Source organism: Musa acuminata, chromosome BXJ3-8 (genome assembly GCF_036884655.1).
Source record: "Musa acuminata AAA Group cultivar baxijiao chromosome BXJ3-8, Cavendish_Baxijiao_AAA, whole genome shotgun sequence".
Classification (NCBI taxonomy): domain Eukaryota; kingdom Viridiplantae; phylum Streptophyta; class Magnoliopsida; order Zingiberales; family Musaceae; genus Musa; species Musa acuminata.
Window position 1 is genome coordinate 6,295,098 of NC_088356.1, and position 13,036 is coordinate 6,308,133.

The following is a 13,036-nucleotide window of genomic DNA, read 5'->3' on the forward strand; positions in this document are numbered from 1 at the left end:
TTAAAAAGTGTAGATAACGTTTACATATCGATTCGAGAGAACTATCAATCATACAATAATATATTAATAAATCGAATAACTCACTATATTACTGAGTCGGTTTAATCATGTATATTATTTGCTATATTATTGCAGAGATGGGCTTCGTTGGACATGGACATCGCCAGGCCCACTGTCTTCATCATATCATTATCTATTTTTGATAACGATTATATAAAATAATATATTGGATAGTACACAAGGACTCATAAAAACATACAATTTTTCCCTTTAAGATGAACCAAAAAATCACTTTTAATGATAAGGGTGATGCCAAGGGCTTATAAGTTTTTAGTTTTCTTACTTTTTAATGGAACTAAATATTTTTATCAGTGCCCCGAGCTTATGACCCACCTTTATTCTGATAAGTCAATATTTTATCATCGTTGGTTCAAGAAGACTCGTGAGGAATTATTTATTTTGGATGAGTCTGTATGTTTTTATCCCTTTTGAATGAGCCCCTAAAGATATATTTGAAGGTAAAAATGATGTTAGAGGCTTATAAACTCTTGGTTCCTTTACTTTGTAAAAGTCTCTATTCAAGGAAGAACAAATAATAAAGAATATATAATCAGTTAATTGCTATACAAGCACCATAAAAGACAAAATCAAGACGACTCTTACCCACTTACTCATGCGAATGGGAGTTCAAGAGACAGCTCGAGTCAATTATAAACTCTCTTCCTATAAAATATTCATAGGAATATTGAGTCTAAGAAGTAGCTCGAGTCGATTATAAATCACTCTCTCTATCAAATCTTTACATATCATACTATCTTTTTAAGATCAAGTATAAAAATATACCTTCGGAATAGACTCCAATAAGCTTTTTATCTCGAATGACTTCACATATTAGAATAACTTACTTTAGCTTCACTAGATACAATTGTAATTAATATGAAAACTTTAGGTTGTATTCCAATCTAAAAGTAAGTATAAATTACTTGAAAACTTTGGCCAAGATTGATACAGAATTAATCATATGTAATTGCACAACAGAAAATAATAATACAATGTGATGAGAATGATGATAACAGTTGGCATGATGGGAGTTGGGAAGGATATTAAATAATATAGTTAGAAGTTGGATGGCTTTGATTCCCCCCTGCGCTAGAAATGATTCCCGAAAGGCGATCCTGCTCGCTGTCTCACCACATGGCGGTCGCTCGGGATCTCAAGGGGTTCCTGTTTTCTGTTTATATCAGAACAGCTGTGCCCCAACCCAACGCAAAATAGCGAAGGAGAAACGCTTCCCCTCCGCTTCCTCCTCCTCTTGCCTCTCTCTACGCGATCTCTCTGGTGATCTCGTCGGAGGCTCAAAAGCGAACCACCAGACGCGGCCGTGGCCGGCGGTGGAGCAGCGGAACCACTCGTAGCGGAGGAGGCGAGTGCCGGATGCGGTGGCTGTTTCTGGCACGGGGCGAGTTGGAACGCTAGGGTGCCGGCGGACGGTTTGGTGCTGAACCGAGGTTTCTACGGAGGGTGGAGGGAGGTGGTTTAGAGGCGCCTGTGAGGACCAATGTATGTTGTCCCGCCTCCTCGGGGTCCGGATCTCGCCGCCGCAGGCGCAGCGGGCGCGGAGGCCCCGAGAGTGTACCAGGTCTGGAAGGGGAGCAACGTAAGTGTAGATCTATTTCCTCCAACTTTTACCGACGCATCTCTCCAGCTGGATTAGGCAACCGTAGGCGGCTTGTTGTTCAGGAACATAAACGTGATTTCTGCGGCGGAGGAAATGGGAAATTAAAGCTTTAATCTTTCTTTTTGTCGTATGCGCTGCATTCATAATCTGCGCTTAAAATATGAATCTAGATTCTCTTTCCAATTTACATTTTTGATGAAGAAATTGCGATCGTGTCACCCGCTTCTTTGAAGTGTCTTCTGAATCTGCCCGTTTTTAGGTCTACATCTTGTGTGCAGTTTACGTTTCTTGATTTTGACTGCTTTTTTTATTGTAATGATGAATGATAACCAAACTGCAATGCTTTTAGTGTACGATTTGGTTAATAATTTGATCTAGCAAGTTCCTTGTTGGTCACTGAATGTGGAATTCTGTTGTGGTGTTTAATTTCTGTGTCGATGCCGCATGCTGTCATTTTAATGGATTATCAACGATAATAAATAAGATTTATATACCGTAAATGAAGGAAAAACATTTTGTAGAACAGTGCAACTCACTGCTTCTTCCTGCATTTACATTTGAATAATCATAACATAGTATGCTTGTTAGGATGCTTACTTTTTTGCGAGGTTTACTCTGATTCATACAAGATGCTAATTTGCATGCACTCTGGTCTTTAGCATAGCGCTTGAAAGGAAAATCTACTCAAGAGTACAGTGAGGACTGTTTCGGGTTTCTTTTATCCATTCAGTTTCCTGTTCTGTATATTTTGAATCATTATGACACTTGTGAAGAAACTTACTGTACTTATGATGCATTAGATACTGATATACAGCCTAGTGTAATCCTAACTAAGTCTAGCATATTTCATCAATGAACTTCTGAAATTGATTATAGTTCGTATACTAAACAGCTAGACCGAAGGTGTCATAATCATCTTTACAATCAAGAGAAACTGAAGAGTAACCTTTTTTTGAATCTTAGGGTCCTTTTATGATGACTATTTATGAAACATCTCTTGATTCGATGAAATGAATTAGTACATATTTTATATGAAACTAAACATGAAAGGAGTTAGCCAGGCTATTTTTGCTTGGCATCATATCTTTACCTGTTAGCTCATCATAAGATTAGGACATTTTCTGTATGCATCATAGAAGTATGAAATCATTCAACATTTGTACCAACCAGCAGTCTTGCAATTGTGTGATACTGAATTAAATATTAGTTTACACCGATCCAATTCTTGCATAAATTTTGTGAATACTGGCAGCATATCTTTACCTGTTAGCACATCATAAGATTAGGACATTTTCTGTTTGCATCATAGAAGTATGAAATCATTCAACATTTGTACCGACCAACAGTCTTGCCATTGTGTGATACTGAATAAATACTAGTTTACACTGAATCAATTCTTGCATAAATTTTGTGAATACTGTATTTTTTATTTTCTTAAGGGGAATGACTTCTGTCTGCCATTTGCCTGTGTTACTTTTGACTTCTTTAGTTGAAGAGTTGCAATAATTTTATGCAACTATGTGAAAATATTTCTTTTTACCACAAAATTAATATTAGGGGTCATTAATTGATATCTTTGCTATATATTTTGCAGATATTTTTTCTTCAAGGAAGGTTTATATTTGGTCCTGATGGGAGATCATTGTTCCTCACCATATTCATGATTGTAGCGCCTGTATCAATCTTCTGTGCATTGGTTGCTAAAAAACTAATGGATGATTTTTCCACTACTCTAGGTTTACCGGTAATGGTTGCAGCTATTGTTTTCACCTTATATGTAAGTATTTCTTCATCTTAGTCATTTTATCATGACTTTTTTATTTGTATCTAGTTGCTTTATTTTGGATGCTGCTTTCAAAATCTATAGATTCTAACATGGTTTAAAAAATGGGACCAACGGGTTCACCCCTGAATGAGCACACAGACCAGGCTAAACCACCTGGTCCAGTCCTGTTTGGTATTACGGGTGGTTGTTTCCAGCCAGAAACTAGGCTTACTGCTTGATTTGTTACTGTTAATAGGCTTGAATCAGGCGGCAACCTCACTATCCGGCTCTTGGATGCAAAAAAAGGCCATTAGGTTCTATATTAATCTCTCGCAAAAGTTCCTCTCTCAATTTATCTGGCATCTCATCCTCTCATTCTCTCTGAATCCCTCTAAAATCTCATCCAATCTCACTCAAATCCTCAAGGGGACGCTCAAGTTCAACAAGTAGAAAGTTAATTTCAAGATGCGAACCACATTTTCATCAAAATCAATTAAATCTGAACTAATCAATATGATTGCTCTCTGTTTATTTGCAAATGATAAAGGACATATTGCAATAGTTATTTAATGAATCTAGGTTAGTATTTAGGCCCTTTTCCTTGATGGATTTGATGCTTGATCCACAAATGAAGCCTTAAAACTCTTGGATCTAGCTTAGATTTGCAAAAATCAAGTCCTGATCCATGCAAATATATCTAGGCTACATTCAGTTAGATTTTCATGGATCTGGCTTAGATCCATTTGGATTTTCACGGATCTAGTCTAGATCCATTTGGCCTATCTTATCTAAGTACACATTTAGGCTTGCATTTATTATCTTAATATCTGGACCCAGCTCATCTCAGTCACTTGGGCCTATGCTCTTGCCCAAGCTTGGTAAAACTGAAAGCCGGTCCATTGCAGTCACATATGCATTATAGTCAATCTTTCTTCAAGTATAACTTCACAATCTTTTAATTTAATATATTAGTTATCTATTTCTTTTGAGCAAGTGGTTCACTAGGCTATAGTTTGTTCACTCTATGTACATTACAAAACATGGAATATTCTCTGTTCTTTAAGTGTCTACTAACTACTCTAAAAATCTTAAGACATCTTAAAAAATGGAATAACATCTTAACTGTTTTGTCATTTGTTGCATCCATAACCTCCATGAACCACTTAATTTTAATCTTTACCTGGTGTCTATTTTCTTTTGTTCAAGTGAAAAAATGTTATGATTTCCATTGAATTATTCAATAAAATTTTTATAAAATATCTATTAGATAAAAAGCATGACATGGGCTTTGCTTTTCAGGATTTAACACTTCTCCTTCTTGCCTCTGGTAGAGATCCGGGTATAGTACCTCGTAATGCACATCCTCCAGAACCCGAAATCTTTGAGGGCAATACTGAAATTGGAGGTGTCCGAACTCCACAATTACGCTTACCACGGACAAAGGATGTAAATGTGAATGGGATAATTGTGAAGGTGAAATACTGTGACACTTGCATGCTCTATCGACCTCCTCGTTGCTCTCATTGCTCGATCTGCAATAACTGCGTTGAACGTTTCGACCATCACTGCCCATGGGTTGGACAATGCATTGGGCTTGTAAGTTGCAAATTCTCATGCAAATGTTTGATTCTGTTTTTATGCCAATATGCACTAAATTAACAAGTGAATTCGCCGAGAGACTAATGAAATCTTAAAACTGTGTGCAATCCATTCCTGCTAGATGAATACTAGTATGAATTATTTGAATTAATTGCTCTTGACAAAGATGTCTTTGGATCAAAAGATGATCTTTTGGGAGTTTATTTCTTCTGGCTATTACTGATGCCTGTTGTTTTAACTACAGAGGAACTATCGATTCTTCTATATGTTTGTCTTCTCAACAACTTTACTCTGCCTCTATGTCTTTGGATTTTGTTGGGTGTACATAGTAAAAATCAGAAACGCGGAACAAATTTCTATCTGGAGAGCAATGACCAAGACTTTAGCTTCCATTGTTCTCATAGTCTACACTTTTTTATCTGTTTGGTTCGTGGGTGGCCTTTCAGTCTTCCACTTATATCTGATGAGTACCAATCAGGTAATATTCCAAGTGACTGGTTGTAAGAAGTTTGATAAGTATCTTCTGAATATTTTCTTCGACAATTTCTTTGTTTGTTGGCCAGACAACTTATGAGAACTTCAGATACCGTTATGATCGGAGAGCTAACCCATATGACAGAGGGGTGGTCAAGAATTTTAAAGAGATCTTTTTTACAAGCATCCCTCCCTCGAAGAACAAATTCCGGGCAAGGGTGCCACAAGAACAACGTTTTCAACCACGTTCTACAGGTGGAGGTTTCATGAGTCCAAACATGGGGAAAGCAGTGAGTGACATTGAGATGGGTAGGAAGCCTGTGACATGGGATGAATTAAGGGCAATCACACAGATTGGTGATCTGGAAGAAGGTCTACACAATGCAAATATAGAGGATGACAAGGTTCGTGAGCTTGGCGAAGCATCCACAGATTTAAGCAGAGAGGCAGTTTCAACAAGGAGCATGGAAGTGCAAGCTGCATTGCACGATAGACGCTCAAGTTGGGGCAGAGGTGGGAGCTGGGAGAGAACATACGAGCTTCAGCCTGTGGAAGCTGCAAGGGGGGAAACGAATAGGATGGCCAGTGGCAATGGTAGCAGCAACATTGCCACAGGAAACTAGTGAGGTATTTGGACAGGGACACACACACTTGAGGTTTGGAATCTTGTAGATGTAGGATGTGCATTATGAAAGGGCTGTTGTATCTTCATGTGATTTGGTTTGTGAGCTACCCAGGGGGTTGCATAATTTGTAACTCTAGATAACTGTTGTCTTGTAATTTGGTTTGTGTTTTCCAGTCTTTTCTCTACCTCTGCTTCTCCTTTAACTTATGCCGCAATTGGTGTCCTCATAATTTGACATTTAAAGACACTGGTCACGGACTGGACTCCTTTGTTTGGCATGTATATACATACCTGTATTTGTGATTTCAGAAGAGCTTGTAATCAGTTGGTCCTGCCTCAGGTTTCATTCTTCTTCTTCTTCTTCTTCCTGTTGACATGATTCATCACGTGGGTTTTTTCTAATTCTGATGTTAATGTGGGATATTGTTAGGATTCTTAGTCAACATGCTACTAATGGTGCTTTAAGCTTGGATATCGAAGATGTTTATGGCTTGATGAAGGAAATCCAATTTCTTGATGTTGGTTGAGTGGTAATTGGTTTGAAGTGCCTCATCACTTGATTCAGTCTTATCTGCTTAGGACCTCTTTGAGATCTGTTTGACGGAGGTCAAGTGCATGCCTTTGGGACAGAGTTGAGGAGTAAATTTTCTTAGCCTAAAATGTTCTTTTGACTCGTATTAATCTTATATTGATCGAGGAGTAGAAAAAATAATAGTGGGCCTTTTGGGCTCATCTTGAAGGGTAAAACTATACGAAATTATTAAGAACTATTTATGTGCTAGATGAAGATTAAAGGATAATTAAGGGTATTTTATATTATCAAGGTCTAAAATTATCGAATTACATTTATGAACTTAAGTCAAACAAGAACATCGCAACTTAAGTTATTGTCTTTACAAAAAAAGACTTCACTACCGTGATTCATCTAAATTTATATGTAATATACTTTTTGTTTGATTATCTATGGATCTTTCCTTTGATCAATTTGTGGATTTGTATGTGAATGTACAGAAAACGTTAATATGTGTTGGGAGGAAGAGAAGACATTGAAACTAAAAGATATCTCAAACTTAATTTAGGTATTAATCCGATAGATGAAATTAGTGGATATTTGCTTGTTATGATTCCAAAATTAAATAGCAACTGTAACAGGTTGATGTTTTTTAGTAGTCTCATCAATCTGTTTCCATTAAAATCGGGTGTGTGTCTGTATATATATATATATATATATTTTTTTTTTTTTGCTGTACACGGTAGCAAACGTCACGTGCAAATGCTATGACCTGACAGAATCTCCACGTAGGATTTGCCTCGGAATCAGAGAAGCACGCCTATGCCCACGTGGACATCCTCCCCACCGCCACAACCAACGCACAGAACCGGGCGGCAGCCGTCCTCCACTCGCCTCCGACACATCAACCACCGCCAGTACGGAGTCCGTACCGGCCCGCGCCCTTGTCGACCTGCCGTCCCAAAATTCCCTATACGCGTCACGCTCCCATTGGCAGACTCGCTGCGTCCTCGTACGAGCGGAGGCACGAGTCGTGTTGGGATGGCCGCCGCCTTTACGTCGGACGGCGAGACCAAACTTGAATCTTGTTCTTTAGTTGTCTTGCTCGTCCGCCTTCTCGGCAGATTCATTAAGGCGGAGCACGTCATATGGCAGGGAGGAACAGCACCACCCCACCGGTAGTGGCCTCCCACATGCTCTGCATCATCTCCCATGACTCGCGAGCTCAGAGATTGGCTCATCAAGATGTCACATCGATCTCACCTTTCCTAACGTAATCCATGCATTATTACTATCATGATGAGAGGCTTATCGAGTCTCCATGCAACCATATCCAGTGGGCGATGCCGCAGTGGGCAAGTTGCAGTTGTTGATGCAGAAATGGCAGATCAAGAGGACCTTCCGGGGGATCTCTAAAGCTCGCCTCAGAATGCAAAGTGTGAGCTGGATCGCTCTGGCCTCCCTAGACGACCTTGAACACCACCACCCTTATCCAGAGTGCTGGGTTAAGGAAGATTTGGCAAAGGCCACACAGGCCTGCACTTCCAGCTTTCATTAACCACCCATGGCTTCCTGACAAAGAAAAGAGAGGACGAGCTTCATGGCTTCCACCCATCTCCCACTTGTTCAAGTGGTCGCATTATTATTCTTGAATCCCCCTGAAATGGTACTGAGTTAGAAGGACAAAGGGATCTCCAACACATCTAAGGTCAGTAAGAAAAGGACACAGATATGTTTCTCCTGCAGTCTCATATGTCTTTGTATCAGAATGATACAGTGTTCCAACATACCATCACAAGGCCACCCTATATATGCATCTAAAGAAAAGACCGCGTGAGAGTATGGACAAAGCCAAGTGGAAGCCGAAGGACTTCAGTGCTCCTCCTCCATTGTATTCTTCTACGGCAGCAAGTCATGAAAATATTAAGCTCAGTCCTTTACTCAGAAACATAATACATATAAGTCGACTGTTCTACAGCAGTATTAACATACTTCCCCTTTGTTTACCACGCAAAAGAAATAATTTGGTTTTAAGTTGAAGCATGAAGAGATTTTTGCGAGGATTCCTGTCTTCAGATAGCTACCGAGCATCAAAGATCTGTCTCAGGAGAACACAAAAGCCAAATCCTAACTTGTCCTGATTCGATCAAGGTGCCTTCCCAACGTTGACTCTGGGAGTACAAGACTGCTACACCCTTCAGTCCTCATAGGGAAGGTGTCCATGGAACTGGAATCTATGGGATGGTTGACTTTGCTCCCCATATACATCATTACAAGATCATGCATTACCATTTCACGCACACGGTTAAATGTCAAACCGGACACTTAGTGCTGGCCTTCAACTGGTAATTCCAATTCATAGGTCCACAACTGAGAGCACATATTACGAAAAGAGCTATTCATGTTCTTATCGTCTACGGCAGATTATTTGGTAACCACTGCCACAGCTTTCGTTGGAGATGAAAAGCATGGCATTGGTAATGGGCAAGAATATGCAGGTCATATTCGCATTACATTGTAAGACTCAAGCGACAAGAATCTTCCCAGTTGTGAGGACTAATGTTGTTGCCACATCGATTGGAACTTCACCCACTAAATGATTTCAGTTCAACATACTGCTTCATCGACTTTGATCCTCCTCTACAATTGATAGCATGGTTACTGATCACTGAGCAAAAGCCTCTTTCACTGGCTAGAACTGAAAACCATCACAAGAAATCTTCTTGTTTTCTTGGGTTCAGTTAAGTTCAACAACAAAAAAGCATGGGTAAGTTTGAGTAGAGAAGGTGAAGACATTAAGATAGCTTTGTTGGATGCATGAGAAGATGGGGGAAAACCAAGACTGGGGACTACACACAATTATGGCCAAAACAAATCTCTTATCCTTCTCAACCAGTCTTTCTATATAAACGACTCAAACTCTTGCTTTCAAACCAAACAAGCAAATACTATAGGGTACACAGGAGCAAACTACTGGAAGAAAGAGAACAAAGAGGAACAAGTCTTTGCTTGTTGTCCCTCACCTCCCTTGAAATAGTATAGAATAAGGCTTCACGGTTAAGTAAGTTAATGAGGACACAATAAGGGAAAAAGAGTAGTCCACTGAATGTTGGCAGCAGAAGTGAAGAGGACCTTTGATTCTGATACTCTTAGCAAATTCTAGTAAGATTAGACACTAACATCTTCAGGTATATCATTTATGCTGACTAAACTTGTATAAAGATTTGAAGAAAGTTCAAAAATTTCATCTGCCTACAAATGGGAAAAGTTAACTCAACTGAACTTATTGGGATTTTGGAGGGACATTTCCTTGTGTATTCAGATTCTAAATATCAACAACTAGAAAAAAAAATGAAGCTCACATTTTATGGTTTTTTTTTTTTTTTTTTTGTGATATGCATAGGGTAGCTTAGGCTGAACAAAAACTCCAGGAAAGACTCTAATCTCATCTTCCACAACAAAATTATCTTTTCTCAAGAACAGCAAAATGAGTTGCATATCTTATGCCACTGACTAATGAGTAAATGGGGGACAAAAGAAAAAAAAATTCATGCTGGAAAAGGAATTGAGATAATTTTGGACAAGGTGGCAAGAGAGATCATGGGGGGAGTAAAACACGAGATGTGATCTTGTTCTTGTGAGAGTGAGTGGTTGGCTTCTCTGAACAAGTTGTAAAAAGTGTCAGCAATAACAGGGTGGTGGATGGATCATGCGCTCATGCAACTGTTAATCTCAATGTAAACAGCTCTCTTGTATCTCACTTTATATTTTCTCTCTCTCTCTCTCTCTATATGTTTTTTTTAATCTTTACTGTCTCCTCTTCTCACCTTTTTCTCTGTCTCCTCTCTACTTCTAATCTTCACTCACTTTAGCTACTATCATACTGAGAGACTCTAAATGTTGCATCTACCTACCTACACTGCTCTGCAATTAATTCCAACACTTGTGCAGTCTTCTATGACTTGCACAACTCAATCATCTTGGCTTTCTTATGAAATGCTAATGATGGATTGCTTCACAATTGTGCTAACAACTATATATGTGCTGCATCAAACCATCCCCTATGCCTTGACATTGCTATTGGATCTGAAAATTTAGAGTCTGAAAGAAAAGCAAGAATTGCATGACATGATGTTTGATTCATATTTTCCATATTTTTTTCATCTTAACTTTAGGTTTTCCAACAAATCATGAATATGAAATTCATGAAACAAAGCTACCAAAAATCATTTCTGTCGGACAACTTAATAATTTGTTGAAATATATATATATATATAGCTCTGGTATCTTGATATCTACATTTGATGGCATAACTGCTATTGTTGACAGTGACATCCCACTCACATATCAAATTGGATGATGCTCATCTCCCCATCTCTCCTATAAAATGGGCCTTCTCCTCGTATCTAAGGAGGCACACAAAGTAACTGAGGAGGTGGAGGAAGGTTGTCTTTCTTCTTTTCCTTCTCAAGGGGAGAGGGAAAGACCCTTGCTCTTGCTTCGTTCCTTGATACATCCTTCTTCTGCTCTGCTTGCCTCGAGGTTCCATGGCTGGCCTATCACTGCAACACCCTTTACCTTTCACCTTCGGCATGCTAGGTGATCCTTCATTTGTTCTTTCATTTGTCTTCTGCACATCATTCGGTCAATTCAAGCTTCCAAACCCTTTTCATGAGGTTATTATCTTGGCATGTCTGCAAATCTACTGTCGTTTACGTTGTTCTAAGTACTGTAACCTTCTCTATTTCTTGTTCATCGCCTATTTTCCTTGCAATGTGTGTAATTAGCTTGTACATGACAAGAGTGCATGCATAAATGTTGTCTCTTTTTGGAGTATAATTACTCTATTAATATCATGAGATGTACATTTCCACAAGTACTCCTTACGTACTTGTGCTACTCCTTCATGCAAAACCTCTTCTTCCATGGAATATTACTGATAGCTAAGGATGACGAATTGGCAGGCAACCTCATCTCCTTCATGGTTTTTCTCGCCCCAATGTAAGCATCACACTTCTCTGTTCTGATTTCACTTTTATGGATTTGCTGCCTCAATGTGACGACGCTCGGTACTGCTGCTCATCATCACAGCCCCACGTTCTATCGAGTTTACCGGAAGAAATCAACAGAAGGGTTCCACTCCCTGCCTTACGTTGTTGCTGTGTTCAGCTGCATGCTGTGGATCTACTACGCTTATGTCAAGACGGATTCCATCCTCCTCATCACCATAAACTCCTTCGGAGTATTCATCGAGACAGCCTACATCACCATCTACCTCATCTACGCCCCCAAGAAGACTAGGGTTAGTATACATCATACATAGATCATCCATATATAGACTACTGTACTAATTCATTTCGAGTTGCAGATCATGTCTATGCGAATATTCGTGCTCTTGAATGTGGTAGTGTTTGCCGCGATCATTCTCTTGACTCAGCTACTCTTCACTGGCTCCATTCGCTTGAAGGTGCTTGGATGGATCTGCGTCGGCTTTTCCGTCAGTGTCTTTGCTGCTCCGCTGAGCGTCATAGTAAGAACTGAAACGGTGGCTATGGTCTCGGTAAAATCTTGCTACAGATCCAACTGATGCTCTTCATTGAATCAAATGTTCAGAGGCTGGTTATCCGTACAAAGAGCGTAGAGTTTCTGCCGTTCTACCTCTCCTTCTTCCTCACGCTGAGCGCGATCGCGTGGTTCGGCTACGGCCTGTTCACCAAGGACATCTATGTTCAGGTGATCGTGACTGAAAACCTGTTTCGTGTGTGATATATATATATATATATGCTTCCCTGACACCTTGTTCTCTGGCCAAAGCAGCTCCCGAACGTGCTGGGCTTCCTATTTGGAGTCGCACAAATGGTACTCTACATAGTCTACAAGAAGAAGAAGAACGTCGTCGTGGAGCCGGCGGGGATCGAACACATCGTCAGGATTGCGGAGCTGGCGATAGCTCCAGCTTCGGAGTTGCAGGCCGGCGTCGAGGAGAACGATCACCGGAAGAAGGCGAGTGAGGGCAGTACTGAAGGCGTAGAGAAGGCAAAGATGGCAGCCGAAGAAGGGATTGAGATTGACGCAGTATGAAGCATGGCCTCGAATGAAGATGTCGCAGCATTACATCACTTCCATCAAATTCCTCCACGTCATAGGCTTTAGTCTTGTCCTGACTATAAAAGATTGAGTTTCCATCCACTTGTATCATCAAAAGGAAGGCAAAAGGGTGCAGTGTGTCTACTTATCGTTTTCGCATTAGTAAACTACTTTGTGAGAAACGCTCGTACACATAGCGACATGTTCATCATCGTTCCCTCCGATGCTGCTGGAATCCCAAGCAAGATGGCTAGTGGGGTGGGTTCTGATGACATAATAAATAACTCCAAGCAGCGA

General features: G+C 39.9%; 2 protein-coding genes across 2 annotated transcripts; both read left to right on the forward strand.

Annotated features, from left to right (window-relative positions):
• The first annotated feature begins 1,208 nt into the window (after nt 1-1,208).
• Nucleotides 1,209-6,490, forward strand: LOC135644068 (probable protein S-acyltransferase 7). The gene is made up of 5 exons (XM_065161483.1): nt 1,209-1,657; nt 3,273-3,455; nt 4,743-5,039; nt 5,287-5,520; nt 5,606-6,490. The coding sequence occupies exons 1-5, from the start codon at nt 1,559-1,561 to the stop codon at nt 6,137-6,139; spliced, it is 1,347 nt and encodes a 448-aa protein (XP_065017555.1). The 5' UTR covers nt 1,209-1,558; the 3' UTR covers nt 6,140-6,490.
• A 4,573-nt stretch (nt 6,491-11,063) lies between these two features.
• LOC135644741 (bidirectional sugar transporter SWEET14-like) lies at nt 11,064-12,921 on the forward strand. The gene is made up of 6 exons (XM_065162614.1): nt 11,064-11,251; nt 11,617-11,653; nt 11,744-11,954; nt 12,021-12,182; nt 12,266-12,385; nt 12,470-12,921. Exons 1-6 carry the CDS (start codon nt 11,200-11,202, stop codon nt 12,731-12,733), a joined length of 846 nt encoding a protein of 281 aa, XP_065018686.1. The 5' UTR covers nt 11,064-11,199; the 3' UTR covers nt 12,734-12,921.
• The last annotated feature ends 115 nt before the right edge of the window (nt 12,922-13,036 follow it).

What these genes read in the sequence shown, in the direction of transcription:
- LOC135644068 (XM_065161483.1), top strand. Translation starts at nt 1,559, where the DNA reads ATGTATGTTGTCCCGCCTCCTCGGGGTCCGGATCTCGCCGCCGCAGGC. An exon ending in TTGGACAATGCATTGGGCTT is followed by an intron (nt 5,040 to 5,286) that starts GTAAGTTGCAAA and finishes TTTTAACTACAG; the next exon opens with AGGAACTATCGATTCTTCTA. An exon ending in ATCTGATGAGTACCAATCAG is followed by an intron (nt 5,521 to 5,605) that starts GTAATATTCCAA and finishes TTTGTTGGCCAG; the next exon opens with ACAACTTATGAGAACTTCAG.
- LOC135644741 (XM_065162614.1), top strand. Translation starts at nt 11,200, where the DNA reads ATGGCTGGCCTATCACTGCAACACCCTTTACCTTTCACCTTCGGCATG. An exon ending in TTTCACCTTCGGCATGCTAG is followed by an intron (nt 11,252 to 11,616) that starts GTGATCCTTCAT and finishes ACGAATTGGCAG; the next exon opens with GCAACCTCATCTCCTTCATG. An exon ending in CTGCTCCGCTGAGCGTCATA is followed by an intron (nt 12,183 to 12,265) that starts GTAAGAACTGAA and finishes TCAAATGTTCAG; the next exon opens with AGGCTGGTTATCCGTACAAA.